This window comes from Patagioenas fasciata, chromosome 2 (assembly GCF_037038585.1).
Source record: "Patagioenas fasciata isolate bPatFas1 chromosome 2, bPatFas1.hap1, whole genome shotgun sequence".
In the NCBI taxonomy this organism is placed as follows: domain Eukaryota; kingdom Metazoa; phylum Chordata; class Aves; order Columbiformes; family Columbidae; genus Patagioenas; species Patagioenas fasciata.
Window position 1 is genome coordinate 16,513,490 of NC_092521.1, and position 22,607 is coordinate 16,536,096.

The window sequence follows — 22,607 nt, forward strand, 5'->3', positions numbered from 1 at the left end:
CCCTCACCACAGGAAAGACATTGAGTTGCTGGAGAGAGTTCAGAGAAGGGCAAGGAAGCTGGTGAGGGGACTGGAGCACAAGTCTGATGAGGAGCGGCTGAGGGAACTGAGGCTGTTCAGTCTGGAGAAAAGGAGGATGAGGGGAGACCTTATTGCTGTCTGCAACTACCTGAAAGGAGCTTGTAGCATGGAGGGGGTTGGTCTCTTCTCCCAAGTAACAAGTGATAGGGCAAGAGGAAACGGCCTCAAGTTGTGTCAGAGGAGGTTTAGACTGGATATTAGGAAAAAATTCTTCCTGGAAAGGGGTTGTCAGGCACTAGAACAGGCTGCCCAGGAAAGTGGTGGAGTCACCATCCTTGGAGGTGTTTAAAAGATGTGTAGATGTGGTACTTAAGGTACATGGTCTAGTGTCTGTGTTAGGTTAGCAGTTGGACTGAATGATCTTGAGGGTCTCTTCTGATCAAATGATTCTATGATCCCACCAAAACCCATACGAAACCCAAGAAGCATTTCTAGAAACTTTGCTACTGATCATGTGAACTCTCTGGCAGGAATCAAGATGCTGCAGAGAATAATGAAACATGAGGGTTCCCAAATATTTTGTCATAAACTCAATTACTAAGCAACAGAATAAATTATTAGGAGAATAACCTGCAAATATTGAGATGCAATAATAAGCAGCACCACCTCATAAAAATAACTTTTAATATTAACAACTTGATTTCACATGACTGCCTATTAATCTTTCTTTTTGCAAAGTTCAAACAATGTTCGAGTCCTGCATTGTTTACAAAGATGGGTTTATTTTTCTTCATTCTGCACTGACTGCACGGCTTCTGCTTTAACCCTAATTCGCTTTCTTTTTCTTCTCTTCTTCTTTTCAGCAGAAGGCTCCTGACCCTCTTGTGTTTTCTTCTTTTTCTTCTTCAGACAGCTGAGAGGATTGGGGCCACCTGCCCTTTTACGTTTTCTTCTCTTTTCACCTTTTTGCTTCACTAGCCCTTCTTTTTCTTTAAGCTCAACAATACTTTGTTTTTGGTGCTCTGGAACAAGCTGATTCATCTGTAACTTCTGAACAAACGCCAGAGATTTAGGAGAAGGTTTGTCTAGCACCATAGTGTTCTGAATAATAAACAGGAGAGGAATGCCAGCCTTCTTTTTCACTTTGTTTGCTAAATCCTGGTCCTGCAAAATTAAATACTTTAGTCAATATTTTGGGATTAAATCTTATTTGCAATTCAAATGCACCTACTTTTAACACAAAACTATGAAGATAAATTATATTATGAAAAAGATAAGAAACTTAATCTAGCAGATATACATGGCAGTGCCTATCAGAGCAATTTAAATTTCAATTTCTCTCTTTCTGATTAGCTGTACTTCTGATGGAAAATTTATTAATGCTTCCTTTTTTCATGCATGTATAATCATATATGCATTTTTTGAGGAAAAAGTCCCAGTGGATTGGTACGCAGTACACCACAAGAAGATAATTTTTTTCCATAGCAAGTAATTTTAAACTCCTTGTATCTTACTAAAACATCTTTTACTGTAAACCATTTTATATATTGTGTATATAATTCACACATACAGTGCCCAGAACAGACCTAAAAAATCCCTGCCTTCCTTATTTGTACACAAGTCCTAACTTGATTCTCTAGTTAAAACCTGTAAAATTTCTTAAAATTGAAGTTATACGGTCATTTAATACTTGATTTCACTTTTCACACTACTGTGCAAAACAGTTAAGGGCAGGGGATGCACACACAAGCAATATGCAAATTAACAGTCATCAGTTGTTTTCCTACATGTCAATAGGTAGTATGTTTTCTACACTTTCTGCTAAACTAAGCAATATCCTGCTAGGGTCAAAGATCCTACTTGTTCAAGTAAGACAAAAGATTCTCTATTTCATAATTAGCAAATACATTTAAGAATGAGTAAGGCTTTATCGGATTAATTTCCGCAGCTATTTAAAATCTCATAATTGAGGTTTCTGTAGGTTACCTTACCCTTAGGTATCAAAGGATCACTTCAAATGAAATAGAGTTATGTCCCCCATAAGCATTTACCTGTGTAGCAATGAAGAAGTGGTGAGGGTTGCCTTCTTCAACCATGGACAGTAAACAGGCCAAACCACTCACAGGATCCTTGCGGTGGGAACAGTTTCGAACTTCAAATCTTTGGGCAATTAATTTTGCTCCATACAATGCTTTCCCCAACGATTCCAGCTCTTTCAGAACACATCTGAAAACCAAAAGCAACAGTGGTTTCTAAACGAAGAAATAACTACATATCTTTTACAACGGCGAAAGGCTGATATGAGTTAATTAGGAATGAACAATGGCCAGTTGTTCAGGCTCCATGATTTGTAAATGGCACCTAGTAATCTGAAAGCAGTAGCCCATCCCCAGGTAACCCTTGACTTCAGCAAGATTTCCTCTGTTTCAAACAAGAATAAACAGTAACCACACAGTTATATCAAATGGATTTAAAAACATTTTGTATCAGTGACAATATTAAGTCATTACATTTATGCTTGGACATCACCTAGTATATGAACTACTACGTCACAATTACTCGATTTAGCAGAAACTGATTAATTCTTGCATTCAAGTTAAACCTTGTATTAGCATCCATCATATTACTTCAAACTTGTTATCAGAATCCAACCGACTCAAGCAAAAAAAGACAAAAGACTTCCAATACGACGAAAGATCTGGCAATTTATGGCTTAACAACATTCCAGTTAAACAGCAAAACACAAACCTAAAATCCTCCTCTTAGCAGCACTTAGAGCAGATGTTCAGTACAGCCTATGAGGATGCTAGCTCCGATACTCAGAGGTGAACAGGAGATGAGACCTAACTTAGTTCAGCCACTGAGTCTTACTGTTAAACGCGGACAGTGGTAGGAACGCATGGACTTGAAATACTGCTTCAAGGATATCGCAGTATGGTGATCAACCAGAAGTGAGCACGTCTAGAAATCTCTTCGGAAGTTTACTTATTTTAAAATTATCTCCAAAATAACTACAAGATATTAAACAAACTATTTTTCTTTTCCAGAGAAGAAAGTTTAGCCTTTGAGGACAGTCTCTGCCCAGACTTGTGACGGATCTTTTTGCAAGGACTCTCACAACAAGCCAGCTCATTTCCTCAGGGAAGCTCTGGTCGTGCCAAGAAGGTGCTGCTTCACCAACCTGCCATTCTGACAGCAGGAAAAATGAGTCGGTTCAGCTGCCTTAAATGAAAACAGGTCAAAAAGACCAATATTGCTGAAAGAAGGAAACAAAAAGTGACATTCAGACATGACTGGAATAGTTTGGATCAAAGCAATGTCTGAACCTTTCACAGGTAAAGTCATGACTCGGTACTTTCTCCTGTTTAGAAGTACAGGCCAGTTCTGTATGCTTTGCAATATGGCTCAGTGTTTAACTTTTGTAGCCCAGGGTATACATTACCCTGATACTTTGCCTCCAAGATGGGCAGTTGCTGTTTGGTCATTGCAGAAATCAAAGTGAGACTTTATCATGTGCAATATACAAAGTTAAGTTGAAAAAATGGCAATTTCAAGGCAATTTAGATATTTGGTGTGCACGCTTTAACTCCATGCTCTTGTCTAGCACATCCTTGTACTCCTCTGAGAACAGCGACTTTGGAAACTATCCCTTACTGACAGGCTGAAACTCCAAATACACAGTAACGCCCTCGCTGCCTGATAGATCTGAGATTGTCTCTGTTCACACCTCACCAAGAAGGCAGCAGGCACAGGCAGAGGTCCCTCTCACACCAGGGTCACCCCTCGACCCACCTCATCCCTCAACAGTTTCTCCCATCTCAGAAAAAGGCAGCTGGTATTGAAAGAAGCTCCTGTTCCTCATAGAACAATCTGGGTTGGTAAGGACCTTCCAAGTTCATCCAGTCCAACCTCCTGCCATGAGCAGCTACATCTTCACCCAGATCAGGTTGCTCAGAGCCCCGCCCAGCCTGGCCTGGGATGTCTCCAGGGATGGGGCATCTACCTCTGTGGGTAGTTAACTTTTGCAGGTTAACTACAGCCCACAGCACTCTCGCCTCACCACATCTACCGCCCTCAGCCCCTCAATCACGGCAGCACCCACCCCACGGCGGCTGAGGGGACCCTGAGGCACCATGCGGCCGCCAGGCGCCTGCGCACTGCAGCCCCTTCCTCCAACCCCCGTCTCCCCGCGCATGCGCATGCGCACTGCGGCTCCGCCGGCCCTACCGGGTGGTGCAAAACTGCACGGCGCCGCCCAGGTACCCGGGCAGTTGCTCGCGGATCTGGATCTTGTTGCGCAGCGCGGCCTGGCAGAACGTGCCGTCCAGCAGCACCTGTAAGGGCTCGCGGAAGTGGAATTTGTGCTTGTAGAAGCCCATGATCTTCTTGGCATGCTTCTGCCGCGTCACCTTCATGGCGCCGCCGCCCGCCCTCAACGCCGGTTCCCCCGGAAGCTGCGCCGGGCCCGGCAACCGCGGTGGGGCGGGGCTTGCAGCGAGCCCCGCCCCCGGAGGCCTGAGGGGCGGGGCCGGAGCAGCGGCCCGGCCGGGCTGGGGGCTCTGTGGCTGGCTGTGCTGCTGTCCCTGGGGACACCGCCTGGTCCCGTGTGCCCGGGTGGCCAAGAAGGTCAACAGCATCCTGGCTTGTGTCAGGAGTAGTGTGGCCATCGGGACAAGGGAAACGGTTGTCCCGCTGCACGCGGCACTGGTGAGGCTGCATCTCCAATCCTGTGTTAGGTTTTGGGCCCCTCACTGCAGGAAAGACACTGAGGTGTTGGAGAGTCCAGAGAAGGGCAACAAAGCTGGTGAGGGGCCTGGAGCACAAGTCTGATGAGGAGCAGCTGAGGGAACTGGGGCTGTGCAGCCTGGAGAAAAGGAGGCTGAGGCGGAGGCCTTATCACTGTCTACAACTACCTGAAAGGAGGTTGTAGTGTGGTGGGGGTTGGCCTCTTCTGAGTAACAGGCACTCGCCATCTAGCGCTTCACGCTGATCACCTGAACACCCGTTCATGACCCTGTGCTGGCTCCTGCCATTTGCTGAGATCAGAAATACACCGGAGATACCTTTTTCTTAACTCAGTATAATGGTTAAATTACAATTACTGTTCTGACACTTCATTGTCAGTACTGCTTATCATCCATCAGCATGTTTTCCTCAGGAAGGCTTATTCAATGCCTGATTTTATTGTTTGCCTGTATTAGGTACATCAACTTAAGCTCTACGTGCACAAAGTTCAACACAAAGTTGAAAATCATATATTCTACATTTTACTACTACTTTTTTTTTTCCCCTATGGCAAATAGAAAATTTAATTTCACTGTAGTCTGGTGAAATAGCTGTCATTCAGAAAGCTGAATTTCACGAACACCTCCCTGTTCATCAGAAAACCTGAGCACGCCAGACATCTGGCAGTTAAGAAACTGAACTTAATGCCTGTACTTTAGGCAGGCAAAGGGATGTGGTATCTTAACACCATCAAAATGGTAATTGGAGACATCTGTCTCACTGTGCAGGTGCAATGACACACATCTTTCTGCCAGGGACAACAGTATTGCAAGCAAAATTTGCAGCGACCTGCCTGTGAGCTCATTGTAATCAGGCAGACTGCTCTAAGGGCATTTAAGCAAATACTCACCTGTCATATTGGTCTTTCTGCTACCAAATAGACATGGGAAACATCTGCTTCAAAGCAGGTTAGCTAGTGGTAAGAGAAACTGAATAATAATGTATTTAATTGCTATTCTAGAAATTGAAATGTTTAAATGGGATGATATTTTAAAGTGGCTACAGGATGAAAAGTGGGAAGAACAGGTGACTATTTTCCATGGGATATGGCTGTGCTGTCGACAGTATATTTCTGTCATTAAGTAAATCCTTCTTTCCAGCTGCCTTCAGGGCACAGTTGTGTGTGCTCATGAGTGTCATGCACATATAAGGATACACGCTTTATTCCATGAGCTAAGTGATATGTTGAATTCATTGGTCTTTATTAAACCTCAGTCCTGTGGCCAATGTGTTCCAATACTGGCGTGGTGTCTCAGATCCCCTAACTTCATAGTTTCGTTATTTAAAAAATTAGACAAAACCACTCAGCAAGACTCCAAAGTAAAACCTTATTAGAATTTTTTTTTTTTTTTCAACATTAGCTGCCCAAAGACAGATAGTTATTTCTTATTAAGAACACTTTGCCAGCACATCTCACAGTGGACTTGCCAGCTAGAATGTGGAATCTGCAATGGTAAGAGCTGCTATTACAGAACAGAGATAAAAAGGAGAAAAAAGTAAATGAGAGCTTGAACTAGCCACCATTTTGAACTAAATGCAAAGTAAGATATAATCCAGAGTAGGTTGTTAAATGCCATTGTGATGAGATACACCTTTGCTTTTCATTTGTAATGCAGTTGTTCTGGTAAAATCTGTTCGGCAGGCTGGCTAGCAGGCAAAACAGCAGCACAGACTTCTCCTTCATGGTGCAGAAGATAGTGTTAATTGTATGATAAACTACTTGCAGTACCATTCTGTAAAATACATTTAACTTCTATGCAGTTCTTTTAAAAGTTTATTTTTAATAAATTTTAAATGTTACAAGTAATGTCTGTAAGAATAGTATAGCAGTGCAGAGAAGTAGAATTTTTTCAACATTTTCTTTGATGTTTTGATAGTATTTTACATATAATAAAATTCATAATTTTCCTTTTTAGTTCAATTATTTTACTATTCCCATGATCAATCTGTAGAATGTTTGTTGTTGCTGTTGCTGTTTTTCTTTTTAGATAAGTTTAAGAATCGTATGGGAGCTGCTGAATCCAGTGGTCCCCAGGACTGGCGGGTTGCTGAAGTCCATCCATGTACATGCTTTGGATCTGGGAGGGGTCTTAGGCTTGCATGTGTCCTGGACAAGCATATGCACAGACGCACACAGAGGGCACACGTACTGTAAGTATAGACAGTTAAGTGAACCACTGCCTGCTCAGGTGTGACCCCCCCCTCCTCCCATTTTCCTACATGTCCCCCTAGATCCACCTAATCCTTTCTTTCTCTGCCTTGGGCCAATTCTGTGAACATCCCATAGTAAGTTTTGCACAATCCCACAAGCTCCTGCTGTTATCCCATTAAAAGTTTTGCACAGTCTGATACATCCACTCAAAAATGTCACAGAATTCATTATAATCATGTTTTCTCCATTGTAGCAGGGACCAAGCTCAGGTTGATTGTCTTCAGGGTGGCTTCCTCAGGAGCTCCTCTAATGGCCTGAAGAGTTCTGCTTTTCACTGTTGTCTTTGTTACCACCTGCTCATTTGGCAAACTTTGTGTGTCTGTGTGTGTTTAATATATCACTTTCCTTCCTATTTCTTGTTTCTTTTATATAGAATAATCCTTAACCAGATGACTTTTAATTAGCCAAATGCTCTTACACTCCACATAGGCCTACAGAAACTGTCACACAGTAAAGCTTGTCATAAAGCTCAGAGGAAGATCCCTTTTTGAAATTACTTGCTATTATATTTTTAATGAAGAAGTTTCATCAGTTATCTGGCTGCATCACTAAAAGACTTTGAGTTTGTTTTTTTAAGTGACTGTTTTATTGAAGAACTAACACACCACTCACAGGATCAGTAGATTGCCCACCAGCAGTAGCGCTGTGGAAACGAACCTGAGGAGGAGAGTGGAAGGTGTTGAAGCACTAACTTTGTTAACCTGACTTGGTTTTCCAAAGACAGAAAGCAGAATTTGAAATGAGCGATTTATTTTTCTGAAACACAAGTTCCTGATCGCTGCTGGACAGGATACTGGTCTAGGGTACAGTTGGGATCTAACAAAACAGTTCCTGTGACTTTATTAATAATGTTAATGTCCTGTGAGTAAATATATGGTATTTATGAAAATAAGCTATCACAATGAAGGAGATCTTCTATATATCCAAAGTAAGTTAATACAGAACTTATCAAATCTGAGCAATGACAGGCATCTTAGGAACCTGGCTCTACTCACTCTGCTGCCCACAAAACTCGATTCAGCAGAGTATCAGCTTTTTGAGACGAGACATCTCTTGGCAAGTTCAGCTGCTTTTAAGATATTAGGTAAAGCAGCAACAGAATTAAATAACAGAAAATTGCTGTGACATGTGGATTACTTGAAGCAAAAACTGTTCTTTATCAAAAGAGCTTTGATGTTGGCCTAATAATGATTTTCCTTAATAGCTGGGACTTGGCAAATGCTTGTAGCTTGGTGAGAAAAAAATCTCAGCTCCTGATTCTCCCAAACTTGTCCTGTGTCAGACCTTTTTAATCTGTGTTGCTCCTGAGCAAATGTTGTGCTCTGTGGTTATCTCCAAAAAACCTTAGCAACAGACATGCTTAAATATAAAAATTGAACTGATTTACAAAATTTAAAATGGTAGGGTTTTAAATTACCAGGTTTGGAAACAAAACTCTAATTAATAAACACAGGACAGTAAAACATTATTGGAGTGTGACTGAAAATACTTTCCTGGGTGTATTTTAGAATTTTTCTGAAGTATGTATAGGCCACAGAATAAGATTCACCAGCATTTAATATGCTAAGTTAAATTTGTCAGGATGTCTATTATTAATTGCTGGCTTCTCCTTTCGTCGCTTTGGTGCTGGTTTTGAGCTTTTGAATTTTAGCCTTCATCATGTACATTCATCTTTTACAGAATGTATTTTTCTGTTACCTCACTGGAATGCAACATCTGGGTTTATAACAAACATGGCTGTGACAAGCCTTGTTTGTTCCTTATGGATTGGTACAAATTCAGAGGATGAGAATTTTGTATATGGTAAAGCTTTCTGCACCTTTCTGGCTCTACTAGTACCAACCTCCTTAGCTAGAAAATTATTTCAGGTTTAAATTCCATAACTGCTCATTGCAGTATATCCCACATTAACTGTCTTTTAAATTCTATATCATAAAAAGCACACATTTTATGTAGAAGTTAGGATATTTAGTTTCACTACATACTAGTGACTTCCATAGCAAGAAACAGAATACAATGGATTCATACAGGCTTTTAAGTGGCTGTTTGCAGGCAACTTTAGCTTTCTTAGTAGAGCTGAAAGAAATTATGGGACTGAAACCAATAAGATTCTTGACAGCTTCTCAAAAGTCATAGCAGCTTTTCTCTCTTTTTTTGACCTTGAGCTAAATTCACGCGAATGCTGAACAAAATCAGATCCTATCTAACTTGACTAAATCGTTTGTCTTTCTGGATAGATACACATCACTGATAGACATCATTTAGTTCATGCAGCATTTTTGGTTGATGCAGCTATATAAGATGGACTTGTTAAACAGCTGGTTTCATGCTGCTGAAAGGACAGACAAGGGCATCCTTTGGAGCTGTTTTCCAACAGGCAGATATCTTGCCAAAGAGTGATGGTGTGATAGCTGATGTACTGGGTGGATCGAGGGGAAGAACAGAATGAAGCTTTCCAGCTTGTCTCCCATTGTGCCTTTTCCTCCTTTTAGCATTTCTGATAGAAAGTAAATATATCAGCTCCGTTTTAGTTCATTTAATCAACTACATAGTTTTACTTTGGAGATTACAGGAAGGTGGAAGACATAAAATATTCTGGATTTTTGGCATGTTTGCTTCCACTTCTTTCCTCATTTCGTGTTCTCCTTAGAGAAGGTTGCTACCTTCCACATGTGATAGCTTGCTTGTCAACAATTAGAAGGTCCATTAGTTGATTATGAAGATAAGGCAGAACAAATCGAACAAATCGAACAAATTACTTTGGAAACATATTTCAGACAAGAAATTAACTTTATGGCCAAAATTCTGATTTGTGCAACATAATTCAGTTCAGTTGCCTGAGATACTACATATATCTTTTCACCTTTACATTGATTTCAGGGAGAAATCAGTAACTAGGAACCTTTACATTGTGGTAATAAATGATATATACTCTCTATGCTTACATAATTTTCTAACTTGATACTATAGCAAGAGTCTGTCTCTCCTTAGAAACATATAATAATTTTGTGCAAATAACTTCTCTTTGTTTTACAGGCCAAAATTAGCACTTTAAATGTCTCAATCTTTTTTATCAAATACATTTTCCATTAGGCAATTTTACTGTTAATTCCTGTGTCATTTTTTCCCTCCTAGTTGTATGCTAAAGGTTTTGAGGTACTATAGTAAATGATCCATTGATAATAGAAAATATGTCTAAACACCTGGAATGTAAAAACAGTAGATAAGAATAAAAGGCAATTGAAAACATTTATTGGAAAATAATTACGGAAAAAAGCAGAGAAAAAGCTGAGCAGTGAAAGTCTCCCCCTCATCCCGCTTTCCTAATAAAAGAGCTTATATTTTTAAAATGTTTCCTTAATGTGCAGAAATACCTTACTATGGTGGTGTCCATGATAGCTGCTCCATTTTTGTTACAGTAATGCTTTCACATTTCGTCAAGCAAATGCTAAAAGGTTGCCTGTCTAAGAGCATGGCTGAAACCACACACCTGGCCTCTGAAACTTCTGTTCTCAAGGAAAAGAAATTGGATTTTCTTTGCTCACATTCTGGTCCCATAGTTCCTTTATGGCATTCAGTGTGTGTCCCTGGGGGTTTCTATTCTGTTGCAGCTCCCACCTTTACATTTTTATATCATTTCTGCACCTTATTACTTTCCATTTCATGTTTCAGGTAAAAAAATCCAATAAACCCAGTTTCTTCTCTTTGATTCTCTTGAAGAAAAATAGAAAAAAATGTGGAATGAACTTCAGTATCAGCACCAATAACATCTGAAATCACAATTAGCCTCATGACAAATACTAGTAATTAAAAATTCTTTGGCACAAAATGCCTGTGCAGTTACGTAGCCTGATCTTGAATTTTCACACTGAGCTCCTCTGTGGAAAGCAGTAAGCACTGGATAAATACCTGACATTTCAGAAGATTATAATTTATCAGTGAAACAGAATCTTGTAGATGCTGTAGAAACAAGCATGCAAGGGGCCTGGCTTCAGTGACTTGCATCTGGTGAAGTGATCAGCAATATCTGAACAGAGCGGGTGTAGAACACTACCTTATTTATCACGGAGAACCTTCTTAACAAGGGTTGATAGGCCAGGGGCAGTTTAATTTCCTTTAGATATAAGATGCTGCAGTCAGCAGAACAGAAATGGCTGAAAACCCTGAATTACGCTGGGTTTATACACAGTTCTGCTTCCTGAAGCTGCAGTCAGCACTTGTGTTGCCTGCACATGGCAGGCAGTGCTACTGGATGTTACTGGAGTTGATGGAAGGAAGAGTAATGCATGCACTGGGTGAAACTACATCTAGTGGAGAGACCTGAAGGTTCCTGATACATCTTCTTCTGACCTCTTTTTTTTTTTTTTTTTTTTTTTTTTAGAAACAAAGGAAACAAAAGAATGAGCACCAAAAAGATTTTGTCTGTTCCATGGCTTCTAAAATACTACTCCCAAATGTTCTTGTCTTCCTCCCATTTTCTCCCTATCCAGTGGGAGAGGCAAGTGAACGAGAGGCTGGGTGGGTGTTTGGCAGTTGTCCGGGGTCAACCCACCGCAGACACACCTGACACAGAGGGACCTTCTCATCGGGAGGATTTTCACCCTCCCTGTGGGATATGGAAGTGGTATGTAAGTGAGAGGCTGCTACCAAAAGGTGTGATGTGAATTACAGAGGGAGTTCAAAAGGAGCAAAGAGCCCCTGCCATATATAGAATTACATGGAATAAGCTCTGTATTGAAATGCAGGGATTAAGCAGAGCCTTATATTCACTACAGTTCTCCCAAATACAAGGCTTACTTTACAAAGAAAAGATGTTACATACTTACTTCATTTTTAAGCTGTGCACCTACCTGCTAAGGCAGAGTAGGTTCATTACCTATAACGGCACACTGAAAAAGGTCAGTGATATATTCCTAGGGAGATGTGCCAAGTGCTTGTGTGTCTGAGGTTTCTGCGAGAAATCTGGGCTTTTCTGAACTTGAAACTTCTGTATGGTTGCAAGATATTACAAGGTAATTTTGAGTCTATGTTAGGTGAATCCATCAAGTTATGGAGATTATTTTACTGGAAACAATTTCTTTTTGTAGGTAATTAATGTTGTTTTAGGCAATTGTAATTATTAGTGCAACTTTGTATTTGGGGTGCTGTTGTGTCTCAGTGCAAGTACAGACTGCTCTATGTGTATCCAAAGTGATTCTTCCCTATTCCTCTATACTGTGCGATAATGAAATTAAGGTCTTCATTATGCTTAGAAATATTTGGAATTGCTGAGGGGGTAGAGAGGAAAAATACACAATTCAGACATGACCCACTTACCAGGTGGTAACAAGTCATTGCAGGTTAGCCCGTCTCTGGTAACTTTTCATGTGCATGGTCTCAGCCTGCAGCACACACAAATGCGATTCAAGCTGGTTTATTTAGCCCTTAAGGTAAAGTTGGTCTGACAATTTGGGAGGGATTACATCTTTGAACCCTTAATCAGATAATTTCCACTTAGCAACGCTACTTCTGCTCATAGCACTGGTAGGGTGCAGCAGCACTGTAGAGATAAACGACACATCTGAATTCTGCCAAGGTTTTTTACTTAAGCAGGACTGGGGAACAAAAGGGTTTTCTTTGGTTGCAGCTGTCTTTTGATTTAGAATATCGTTTAAAAATGATTAATGGAGTTTGTGCACTACTTGAATTTTCTGAAATATTTTGTGATGGAAGTCTTCTGTTTTGTGGTTTTCCTGAGTAGCCTGGGCAATGTTACTAAATTTTTTCAGTCTGACATCCTTTTTATGGCCTCCTTTTCAATAATTCAGTATTTCAATGGTGACATTTTCTATGGCCTCTTGCCTGGATCTGGTGAGTTCTGTAAAGTAGAAAGATGATATTTGTGTTTCATTTTTCATGTTCATCATAAGTAACCAAATTGACTGAATTATTCTGGCAGTGCATTAAGTAATGTGAACCCTATGCCAGTCCCTCAAATAAGGTTATTTTGGGTGCCCACAGCAACCTCTTTGAATATGCTGATGTTCTGTGCTATAGCTACTTTTTGTTTCTTTCTTTTTTTTTTCTTCCTTTTTCAATTACATTTAGTTTCTATTAAAAAACTGATAGGCAGGCATAACATGTCACATTTGTCTTACCCCAGGAGTTTTCATTCTCTTTCAGATCCCTAAGAATTGGCCAGTGGTAAAGCACTGTGCATTTACTGACAGAAGGCATGTTTTTTTTCTGTTTAAATACCTTTCACCAACACCTTTGAAGTAGCCCACAGATCTCCAGCAGTCCATGGAGCTGAAAACCACTGTATTACCATAATCCTGTTTCTTAATCTTAATTTTCTTTAATTAAAGCTGTTTGATCATATTTGCAAAGTTAAACTATATATGCATATGCATATGTATATAACATCGAAGTGAAATATTGACTCAAGCGACTTTGTTGTCTAGAAAATCTTCAAAACGCAATACTAGTGGGAGTGAGATGTTCAGTCATGGAAACCTGTGAAGAGTAGGATGCAGATTTGCAGCTCCTGTGTGATGGTTGAGCTCATTGGCCATGGCAATCCTGCCTTGAAACTCTGGCTCATTGTTGCATCAGCCTCTCTGCAAACCTATTTTTTAGAACAACTCCCTAATGTTGCTGCATATACACCCTTCAGTTTCTTTGGGGCACATTTGAACTCAGCAATGCTGCAATTGTGCGTTTCCCCTTCAACCTCCATTTAACAGGTTTTACCCAATGGAACATGTAAAGTGCAGTTAATCTCACCCAACTTCAGACATCTATTGCAAGCTGTTCTTAGCTAAGCTGGGTATCCAGGTTTCTTGTTGGTCAGTGCAGATCTAGTCAGTGAAATCAGTGGCATTTAGGATACGATTTGCATGGTGGTCATCATTATTGTACTCGATTCTTTGCTTGAATTTGTGCCAGCCCCGATGCAGGTGGCTGGTGGGGAATATACTAAGTGATGTTAAAGCCATTTGTAGGCACAGACAATGCTGGATGTGTGTCAGCGGGAAAATGCAGATACATCGTCGTATCAGCGCTGGTTGGTACGTTGTCCTCCCCTAGTTAGAAATTGTCAGCTACATTGTTGAAAAGGTAAATTTTTACGAGGTCACATATTAGGCATAGTGCTTGGACAGCTTTGGGGTGTTTGGTATGCCTGCCTTTCACAGCCCATTTCATTTTTCAGAAGAATGTGTAGAGTTTGAAATACTCTAAAAAACAAATGAGAGGAGAAAGACAAGAACAACAGTTAACTTTTAATACAACACTTAAACCTTTTCCCGGGAACATCATCAGTAGTTGATAGTTCAGCGTTTTGTTTGTATGTAATGATAAGATTTTGTATCGCCTCTCAGTGCTCTTGATCATAGAATCACAGAACAGTTCGGGTTGGACCTTCAAAGGTCACCAGTGCAACCCCTGCACTGACGGCTCCTTGTTCACGCTCAAGACGGACAATGTTCACTCCACACCACTCTGCTAAAATCCAAAGCTTTCAATTATCTGATCTCTTGTATCTAGCTCGTATCGAGCTGGTTTAGGAGGTGTAAAGCTCCACTGAGCGGGGCATCCCTTGGTCCCGCCGGGATCCGGGGTTCCCGGGCTCACACACAGTTCGCCAGCTGCCCCCGCCATGTGAGGAGGAGAGTCCGGGCCTGCTCAGCCCCTCTCCCGTCCGAGGTCGGGGGAGCTGTGGCGGTCACCGGCGCCTGGCACAAAGCATCGGGCTCCTTCCGCCGAGCCGGTGACGAGGTCGAGTGGGGGCCGCACCTGCACGTCAGGAGCCGCCGCGGTAGCACCGCGCATGCGCCTCCGGCGAGTTTCTGCCCGGAGCCCTTTCCCTGCGTCTCCACTTCCGGTGTTTCATTTTTCCCTTTCCGGCCGGTGCGAGGGGAAAGATGGCGTCGCGCAAGGAAGGCTCTGGGGCTGCCGGCAGCGGCTTTGGCGCCTCCAAAGGCAAAGGCAAGGCCGCCGCCACGGGGGACTCGGCCGTCAAGCAAGTGCAGATCGACGGGCTGGTAAGCGGAGGGGCCGGGGCTGCCGCTGGCGGAGGGGCGGGCGGGGCGGGGCGGCCGCGTGGAGCCGCCGGTGGGGCCGGTCCCGTGTGCGGGCGGTGCCGCGGCCGGGCCGGTGTCCGACCAGGGGACAGTGTCCGAACCGACAGGCAGGAGCGGTCCCGTCCTCGGCCCGAGCTCCCCACCCCACGACCGGGCTCCCCGCCGGCCCATCCCGGGAGCGGGTTGTGGCTCCCAACCGGTGTCAGCGCAGGGATTGGTTGTTTTCAAATATTCCCGTTTTCCTTCAGTTCCGCTGCCTGGTGCTCTGGTTTTCTGTTCCCATCTTTCATAGCTTAGACTATCGAAAACTGCACAGGTGTAAGAGGTGGTGAGCACGGTGGGATTTTCCTTCATCTGTTTTGCTTTTTATCTTCTCTGTTAGGGCTGTGAACACCTTTCGTTTTTTATTAATAAGAAATCGACGGATTGAAGAGGTTTAGCAGAAAACGAAGCCACCCTAATAGAGACGATCCATGCTGACCTTAAGTGAAATAGTGTCTCCTAAAGTGGGTTCTGGGCTTTGCTGCTGGATACACAAGTCTTATGAGGACTGGCTGATGGAGCTGGGGCTGTTCAGCCTGGAGAAAAGGAGGCTGAGGGGAGACCTTGTCACTGTCTACAACTACCTGAAAGGAGGTTGTAGCATGGGGGGGGTTGGTAACTCCTCCCAAGTAACAAATGATATGACAAGAGGAAATGGCCTGAAGTTGTGCCAGGGGAGGTTTAGATTGGATATTAGGAAAACATTATTCATGGAAAGGGTTGTCAGGCATTGGAACAGGCTGCCCGGGGAAGTGGTGGAGTCACCATCCCTGGAAGTGTTTAAAATGCGCATAGACGAGGTTCTTAGGGACATGGTTCAGTGCTAGAGTTAGGTTATTTTTGGACTCAATGATCCTGAGGGTCTCTTCCAACCAAAATGATTCTGTGGTTCTATGCATTTGAGTCAGTTCATGTCTCATACAATTGATACTACTCATAATGACACAGAGTGAAGATAAATAGTTACTTGAGTTTCTTAAGGACAGAATCATTGTTTGTTACTTCTTGTCTTTCCCAGCTGTCACTGGAACACTGTACAGCTGAAGCATGAAGGAGTCAGTGTACTGGTAATGAGAAGGAGGATCATAATTCTGCGGCAAGCTTTGAAGCCTACTCGGTGTTTATTAGTGATAGTCTCCAGTCATTATCCTGGAGTTACACAGTGTAGTAAATGTTTGGGAAGAGAAAGCATAACTTATTTGTCTGTAGTGGTTTTTATGAAAGAGTCTATTTGAATTCATTAGTGGATTTTTGCAGTATTCTGTTCAGCTGTCTGCATATCTGTGCCTTTGGTGCACATAGCATTTTCAAAGAGTGGTGAAAACTGACCAGTTTTGAAATGGAGCCGACAGCAGGCTGCTGCCGTTGCAAGCAGGCTAGAGCCAAATGGACAGTGGTATGTGTGTGACTTTTTATTAGCAAGTTTGAGGAAACAACGAAAAAGGGAATAGTTAAGAGCAGGATATAGGTTGACGCCTTTAATTCCATTTCTGTGGGTGTCAAACCTGTTTTATCAGTTTTGGACTTAGTAACAACTGTTAAATTGGATTCCTTTTGTTCCTACTTCAATGAAAGAAAGAGAGCAGATGTTTCAAAACTGTTCTCTACCAGATGTGTAATCTGCTTTGTGAACTACTATTCGTTCAGATCAACTGTGAGTGGCTCTGATGGGCCACTTCTGACAGTCCAACAAGTACCTGTGAATTCTTCTTGCTTTATGTTTTTTATGTTTGTTTTTTTTTTTTTTTTCTGCTTGTGTATTCTTCTGGTACAGCACACGCGTGCCTCTTGCATGGAGTCTGTGTGGAGGAGGGTAACTTACTGAAAACAGTGGAAAGCTTTCACCTTTCCACCTACCGAAGATGTCTGCCAATGGATCTTACGCAGAGTGTTCTCAGGACAGCCAGTGTGGTTCACAAACTTCCATGACAACTGTGGTGAAATGTTTACATAAATTTGCTTGCTTTGCGAAAGAAGTGACTCCCACTGCAAGTCCTTAGAATGTCTTACTGAAATTCTGCTGAGACATTCTAATATCTTGCTGATTTGAATATCTCATCTGTGCTCTCACAAAGTAACAAGACTTCATCAGTCAACTGGATGAGGACCAGGGTGATCATGTGCCAAAACTGGGGATGAATTTTGGTGGGTGTCAGGGCAGTTAGCGATCTCATTCTGTTCACTGGTGCCCATCTCTTGGCAGTGGCATAAGCAATCCTTTCAAATGGGACTGCTTTGAAAGCAAAGGTGTGCGATGGATGTTGCTTTTAGGTCTGTGTGCGCAAAATAGAAGATGCATCAGTCTTCTCTATGTGTGAGAATGTGAACCTACTTTTAGAAAGCTTGTTATTTCAGAGAAACAGTAAAATAAAATATTAGTAATGAAGAGAAGTTCTGAATGTCAGTATGTTAGCTTAAAACATATTGCATAATTCTGCAGCAATACCTGCTTTTCTGGCCTCCTTTTAAATTTGGTACAACTATAGAGCATCCTGCAGTTAACGTCTTTTAATCTTATTCCTAATTTTGTTACATAATGGTGTAATTTGGATTTAGATCAAGTACAATTTTACTTCATGTAACACAGTAGTAGAATAAAAAGCACTGCTATGGCAAGAGTAAAAGCTAACTTTTGCTTATGAATGAAACCCTAACTAATAAGACAGGCTAAATTCACATAACTTTGAAAAATGTTAGTATTATTGAGTATTCTACAAAAAATAATAACATCAAAGTTTAAGAAGATTGAGGAGAACTGTAGATATTTGGTAACTTGATTGATGTACCTGAATGCTTGTTTATAAAATGCTTCTGAAATTAAATGTGAACGTAGATTTCCGGTCTTCACAGTTTGACAAGAAAGAGGTGAAGATACAAGTCTGTACCTTTTTCTGCTAGCTTTTCTACTAGATAATTAAGGTATCAGTCATCAAATGATACGTATGGCTATCTACTCTGTCAGCACCATTATGTGATTCCAAGTATTCTATTCTTGATAGCTTCAGCATGGTTTTATTTTCTGAATAATTTTTGCGAGATCAGTAGCAGACAAATTATCAGTGTACACAGTTACATAGGCAGTTTCAAATTAACAATGTCTTTCATAAAATAAAATAACCAGAAGTGGGTAGTATCTTTCATCCAGCTCAAGAATACAAGGAACGACTGCAATATCAAAGAAAATTGACTCTGTCCAGTTACTTTTACAACACAGAAAGAGATGCTTATTGCACATGGATTCAGAGCCACTGATGTTGAGGAGATTTGTTAAATAAGGTATCTTTGAGGTGCTCCCTTCTTGGAAATGGTCATCTTCTGGATTATTGAACTGAGTGGGTATTGCAGTTTAGACTGTGATGAATAGAAATACAAGATTTCTGTTATTCCTTCTAAGACAATGTTGTGATCTGCTTTGGGTTTGTTTAATAATAAAGATGAGTAGTGGCAGCCTATGATTGTCCTACATGTCACTGTGTTTTGCTCATCCCTAGTGAGTAGGGATATGTACTCTATATAAGACTTTGTACCACTAAGGGATAACAGGCTTTTAGTTGCGTATTATGGAAAGTCCTAATATGTCACTGGTTTATGCCATCATAAAGTGTTTGTACTGATTCAGTTTGTGTTGGTTCAGCCAAAAAAGTATCCCATGTGTTTTAAGTTTTTACGTTGAGCTTTTGTTGATATAGCACTGTGACAGAAAAACTATATGTGAATAAATCTACAGTGAAAGCAGTTTCCAGTGTAGGTGGTCTAGTCTTTCTAAGAAATTAGAAATCAGAGGGTAAAAAAAATAATCCTCCAGAAACTCATATTTATAATGTGCTTTTTCTTTCAGATGAGATGTAAGTTTTCACGTATTTGTTTTTGGCCATCCTGATGAAAAGATCAGCAGATGAGTGCAATATGTCATATTTTGTTGTCTTTTCTTCCTGTTGTAGAAATTTGAATGGAGATTCCATTGTGTTCTCTCCACTCAAGTAGCCCAAAGAAAACTTCTGTTCACAGTAGTGGTAATCACATGCCTAGGATATTTGTCTTTTTTTTTTTTTTTGCCCCTGTATGGCTGTGGGTAAGCAGCCTTTTCATATTTCTGCTCTTTTTGAGAGGTTAGCACTTAACACGATCACTCAGATGTATGATGATTATGACTACAAGGAGCTTCATGAAGACTCTTAAATGCCTTCTGGAGTTCTTAGAAACAGTAATTGTAAATTTTATAGTGAGTGTCCACCTGTGATAAGCACAGAAGAACAAATTAGGATTTTAATATAAGAACAAAAAAAAAAGAATGAATGGATCTTTGCAGCTTGGTTTGCAGTAGATTTTTGGACCTAATTAGAGCTCATACCCTCTTAAAGCTGTTTGTCCATCTGGAGAACTGTAAGCTTTTTTACCTTGTGCGGTTTGCTTTCTGAAGACATTTTTAGAATGTGAGCGAGCTTAGCCTTCAAATAGTCTCTTTACTCAGCTATCTGCTTGCATGGAGGAAAGAAACAGAGTTCTCTTGAAATAAGTTAAGTTTCTTAAGTTTAGTAAAACCACCAGCAACTTTGGAAGTACAAGTGGAAGAACATATATGAGCATGGAAATCCTGTAAGTTTTCCTTCTGTAGGAAACTAGACTAATAATTCTACTGACTCAGTGTCTTACTGGAATGTACATTACTGATGTGGTCACCTCCAACTGTTTTGTAGTCGCATTTTAAGAGAAGTACGGGGTTAAGATCACTCTATGATCATCTTTTGCTGCTTGCGAATGTAAGTTTAAGGAGAATTCAGACCTATGAAGACTAAAAATTACTTTGGTTTATTGGTAGTTCTGGAGCTTCTGCTGACTCTCACCTACCTGGTGTTAGAGCAGGGCAGCTAGTTCCAGATATACTGGCTGCATTCCCAGTTGACTGCAACTGTATTTAAATAGAAAATTTGTGATCGTGACCAGACATCGAGGAATCTCTTGCAGACAATGAAATTTTGTCTCTGTTCACTTATTCGTGGAAAGGAAGGATATATAACATAGGCTTTTTCTAAGCTTCCTGTAGTGGGGAGAAAGGGTGGCACAGCTCTGGTGTGTGTGTGTGTGCGAGGAATGCACGGAAGGAAAGAACCTGGGACTTTCTTCCCAGTTGTTTGCGTGCAGCAGATTGTCCCATTGTTTTTTCCTGCTTGGTGGGGAAATATCAACAAATAGGACAAATGTTGTAAAGTGTAGCATTTACTACACTTGCTGGAGGCCCTTGTGATTTTTTTGTGTAGCTGGTGGGGTCCAGGTATGTAAGAGAAGCATATTATAGCTTCAACGATTTCTGACAATATCCATGGACGTAGTTTAGACTAGGTTGTGCATGGCTTTGTGCGATGTTTCTTCAACACTTATAAGCTTGCTGGATTTTCAGTTTCACAGTTGTATAACCCTCAAAAGCCACTCAGGATCTTCCCCAAAGGGGTAATAATTATCACATGCTGTCTGAAATAAATGTATAGCAATGCTGTAATTTGCTTACCTTTTTCTTTTTTTTGCAAGAGGTGTTGATGGGTTCTTGTTTGTTGTACTTCTAGGAATTCTTTAGTGGGGACTGAATCTTTTTGGAATTCAGCTGCTGAAATTAATCAGATTTGGTTCACTGACATAATGTATTTTTCCTTCAGGAAGGTACAATAAATTTCAGACTGCAAGCTGATAGATTTTTAGAACCTAAGCAGTAGTTATTCCTTTGAATGGAAAGAAATTTTCAGGTTAGCTGAATAGATGTGCCAATTCTGTGAGTAGCTACCTGTACAGTCAAGTGACCTGTGTTAATCTACATAAGGAAAGATACATGTATCTATGAACTAAAATGAAAAACTGGAGTTTCTCCATGTGGTGAACGATGGGTTGTTTTTGACCACTAGTATGTATGTAATGGGTATATGGAAACTTTTTTTGTGAAAATAATATAGCTGTGGGTTGGGAGACTGGGATCTTTTAGCAAGGCAGGTGCCTTGCCTTTGGCTGCTAGGCCAGATAAGTGTTTTTTATTAATCAAATTTGCCTTCGGAGTAGTCAGAAGGAAGCACGTTGTTACTGGGAAGCTGTTTAATTCTCTGCAAATCGTCTGCAGGAGGATGTTCTGGGAAGGAAAGTAAAAGTAAAGGAAAATAATTCCTTATCCAACTAAGTCCTTAAGCACCAATATATGACTATTTTTATTTTTTTTCTTTTTTAAAAACCTAACCCCTTGAATTTATGTGTGCATTTAAAAATTTATATCCAGTAATGCTTTGGAGAACACGGTGTTGACTGACTGAATAAAGTTTTCTTATGGATTGCTCTTGTATAACAACATACTTGGAGCTTTAACAACATGCTAAAGCATTAATATGCACATTGCTCGGATTATTTCATTACTGGGAATGATGTTTCCTTTTTTATTAAACCACTGCATATTAAGTCATTTTACACTTACACCCATTGCACACGAATTTTACATATTGTAGAAAGTAGTAAAAGCTATGTAGGCTTCTCAAAACGACTATAGGTTTCTATTCTTTATCTTCATAGCTGCTAATGTGGAAAGGCTCAATACTGGTAGCCAATTACCACCTCATAGTTAAAGGATATTGCTGGAGCTTCCAGCAGAAACCTTTATGGACAGCAGTGGATGAGGTTTACCTGAATCTTCAGGCCATCAAACTGAGGTGAGGGTTGGAGGGCATATTAATACTCAAGGTGATCTTCTAATGCCACGTAATATTTGTTTGAGGTACTTAATTCTGTGAGTCTTTGAATATGTGTTTAGGTGTACCTGTTAAAATTTGTGTCGAACTTATGGTAAACCTTAAGGTGTCCTTGTCAGTTTATTTATATTAAATACAAACATCAATTGGCTAAAACATGAATATGTCAAGAAGATGGTTAGATGTTGTAGGCCTTGTTTGCCTTTGTATTTGCACCAGTGTGCTATCGTGTAGATGCTTCTCTTGTGTCAGATATGACTGATTTAATCAAAGATTGTTATTCTCAGCTTGGTTACATCATCCCTGATTTGGTGGTGGTGTAGTGTGCCTAATGGTTTGTATTCTTATTTACGGCATGTAGAGGGCTTTTTTTTTTAACATAAACAAAAACATGCGAGTCTATGTTTTTAAAAACACCCTAACATGATTAATTGTTTTTCAATAGTTACTCTGCTCACAGTTATGGTATTTAAGTTGCTTGTGCCTTGTTTTCTTATTACCAGCCATTTTTGTCCTAAAGGCTTACAAGAGAGAGGACCATCTACCTGGCTGTTCATAGGGAAAGCTGGTTGGCTTCTTGGGTGTGGAGCTCTTTGGTACAATGAAATAAGGTACCATGTTTACTGACCATGAGTTCTTGAGACTCATCTTCCAAATGTTTGCTAAAACACTTTTTAAAATGACAACTTTTGGCACTCTTGGAAAGAAAGCAATCAATTTCCATGGTATTTGAGTAATTGGTAATAACAGCGAAGTCTGTATTGA

The 22,607-nt window shown here is 40.8% G+C and overlaps 2 protein-coding genes and 1 long non-coding RNA gene across 3 annotated transcripts in view; 2 read left to right on the top strand and 1 right to left on the bottom strand.

Annotated features, from left to right (window-relative positions):
* Positions 1-688: 688 nt before the first annotated feature.
* UTP23 (UTP23 small subunit processome component) lies at positions 689-4,483 on the bottom strand. Its single transcript, XM_065832046.2, has 3 exons — positions 4,249-4,483; positions 2,073-2,247; positions 689-1,185 (listed from the first exon to the last, which is right to left on the bottom strand). The coding sequence occupies exons 1-3, from the start codon at positions 4,434-4,436 to the stop codon at positions 802-804; spliced, it is 747 nt and encodes a 248-aa protein (XP_065688118.1). The 5' UTR covers positions 4,437-4,483; the 3' UTR covers positions 689-801.
* An 87-nt stretch (positions 4,484-4,570) lies between these two features.
* On the top strand, positions 4,571-10,806 carry LOC139827337 (uncharacterized). The gene is made up of 3 exons (XR_011737851.1): positions 4,571-4,728; positions 6,795-6,957; positions 10,691-10,806. It is a non-coding gene; the product is annotated as an uncharacterized lncRNA (long non-coding RNA).
* A 4,079-nt stretch (positions 10,807-14,885) lies between these two features.
* EIF3H (eukaryotic translation initiation factor 3 subunit H) overlaps positions 14,886-22,607 on the top strand; it is an 87,323-nt gene continuing 79,601 nt past the window's right edge. The window contains exon 1 of the mRNA XM_065831317.2: positions 14,886-15,042. Coding sequence (XP_065687389.1) covers positions 14,923-15,042 — 120 coding nt within the window. The 5' untranslated portion in view covers positions 14,886-14,922. The remainder of the gene's footprint in view (positions 15,043-22,607) is intronic.

Bases quoted from the DNA above. Each gene is read 5' to 3' on its own strand.
- UTP23 (XM_065832046.2), bottom strand. From the start codon at position 4,436: ATGAAGGTGACGCGGCAGAAGCATGCCAAGAAGATCATGGGCTTCTAC. The intron at 2,248-4,248 runs GTAGGGCCGGCG...TTTGGTTTTCAG, and splicing joins GTGCAGTTTTGCACCACCCG to ATGTGTTCTGAAAGAGCTGG. The intron at 1,186-2,072 runs GTAAATGCTTAT...TTAATTTTGCAG, and splicing joins ACTTCTTCATTGCTACACAG to GACCAGGATTTAGCAAACAA.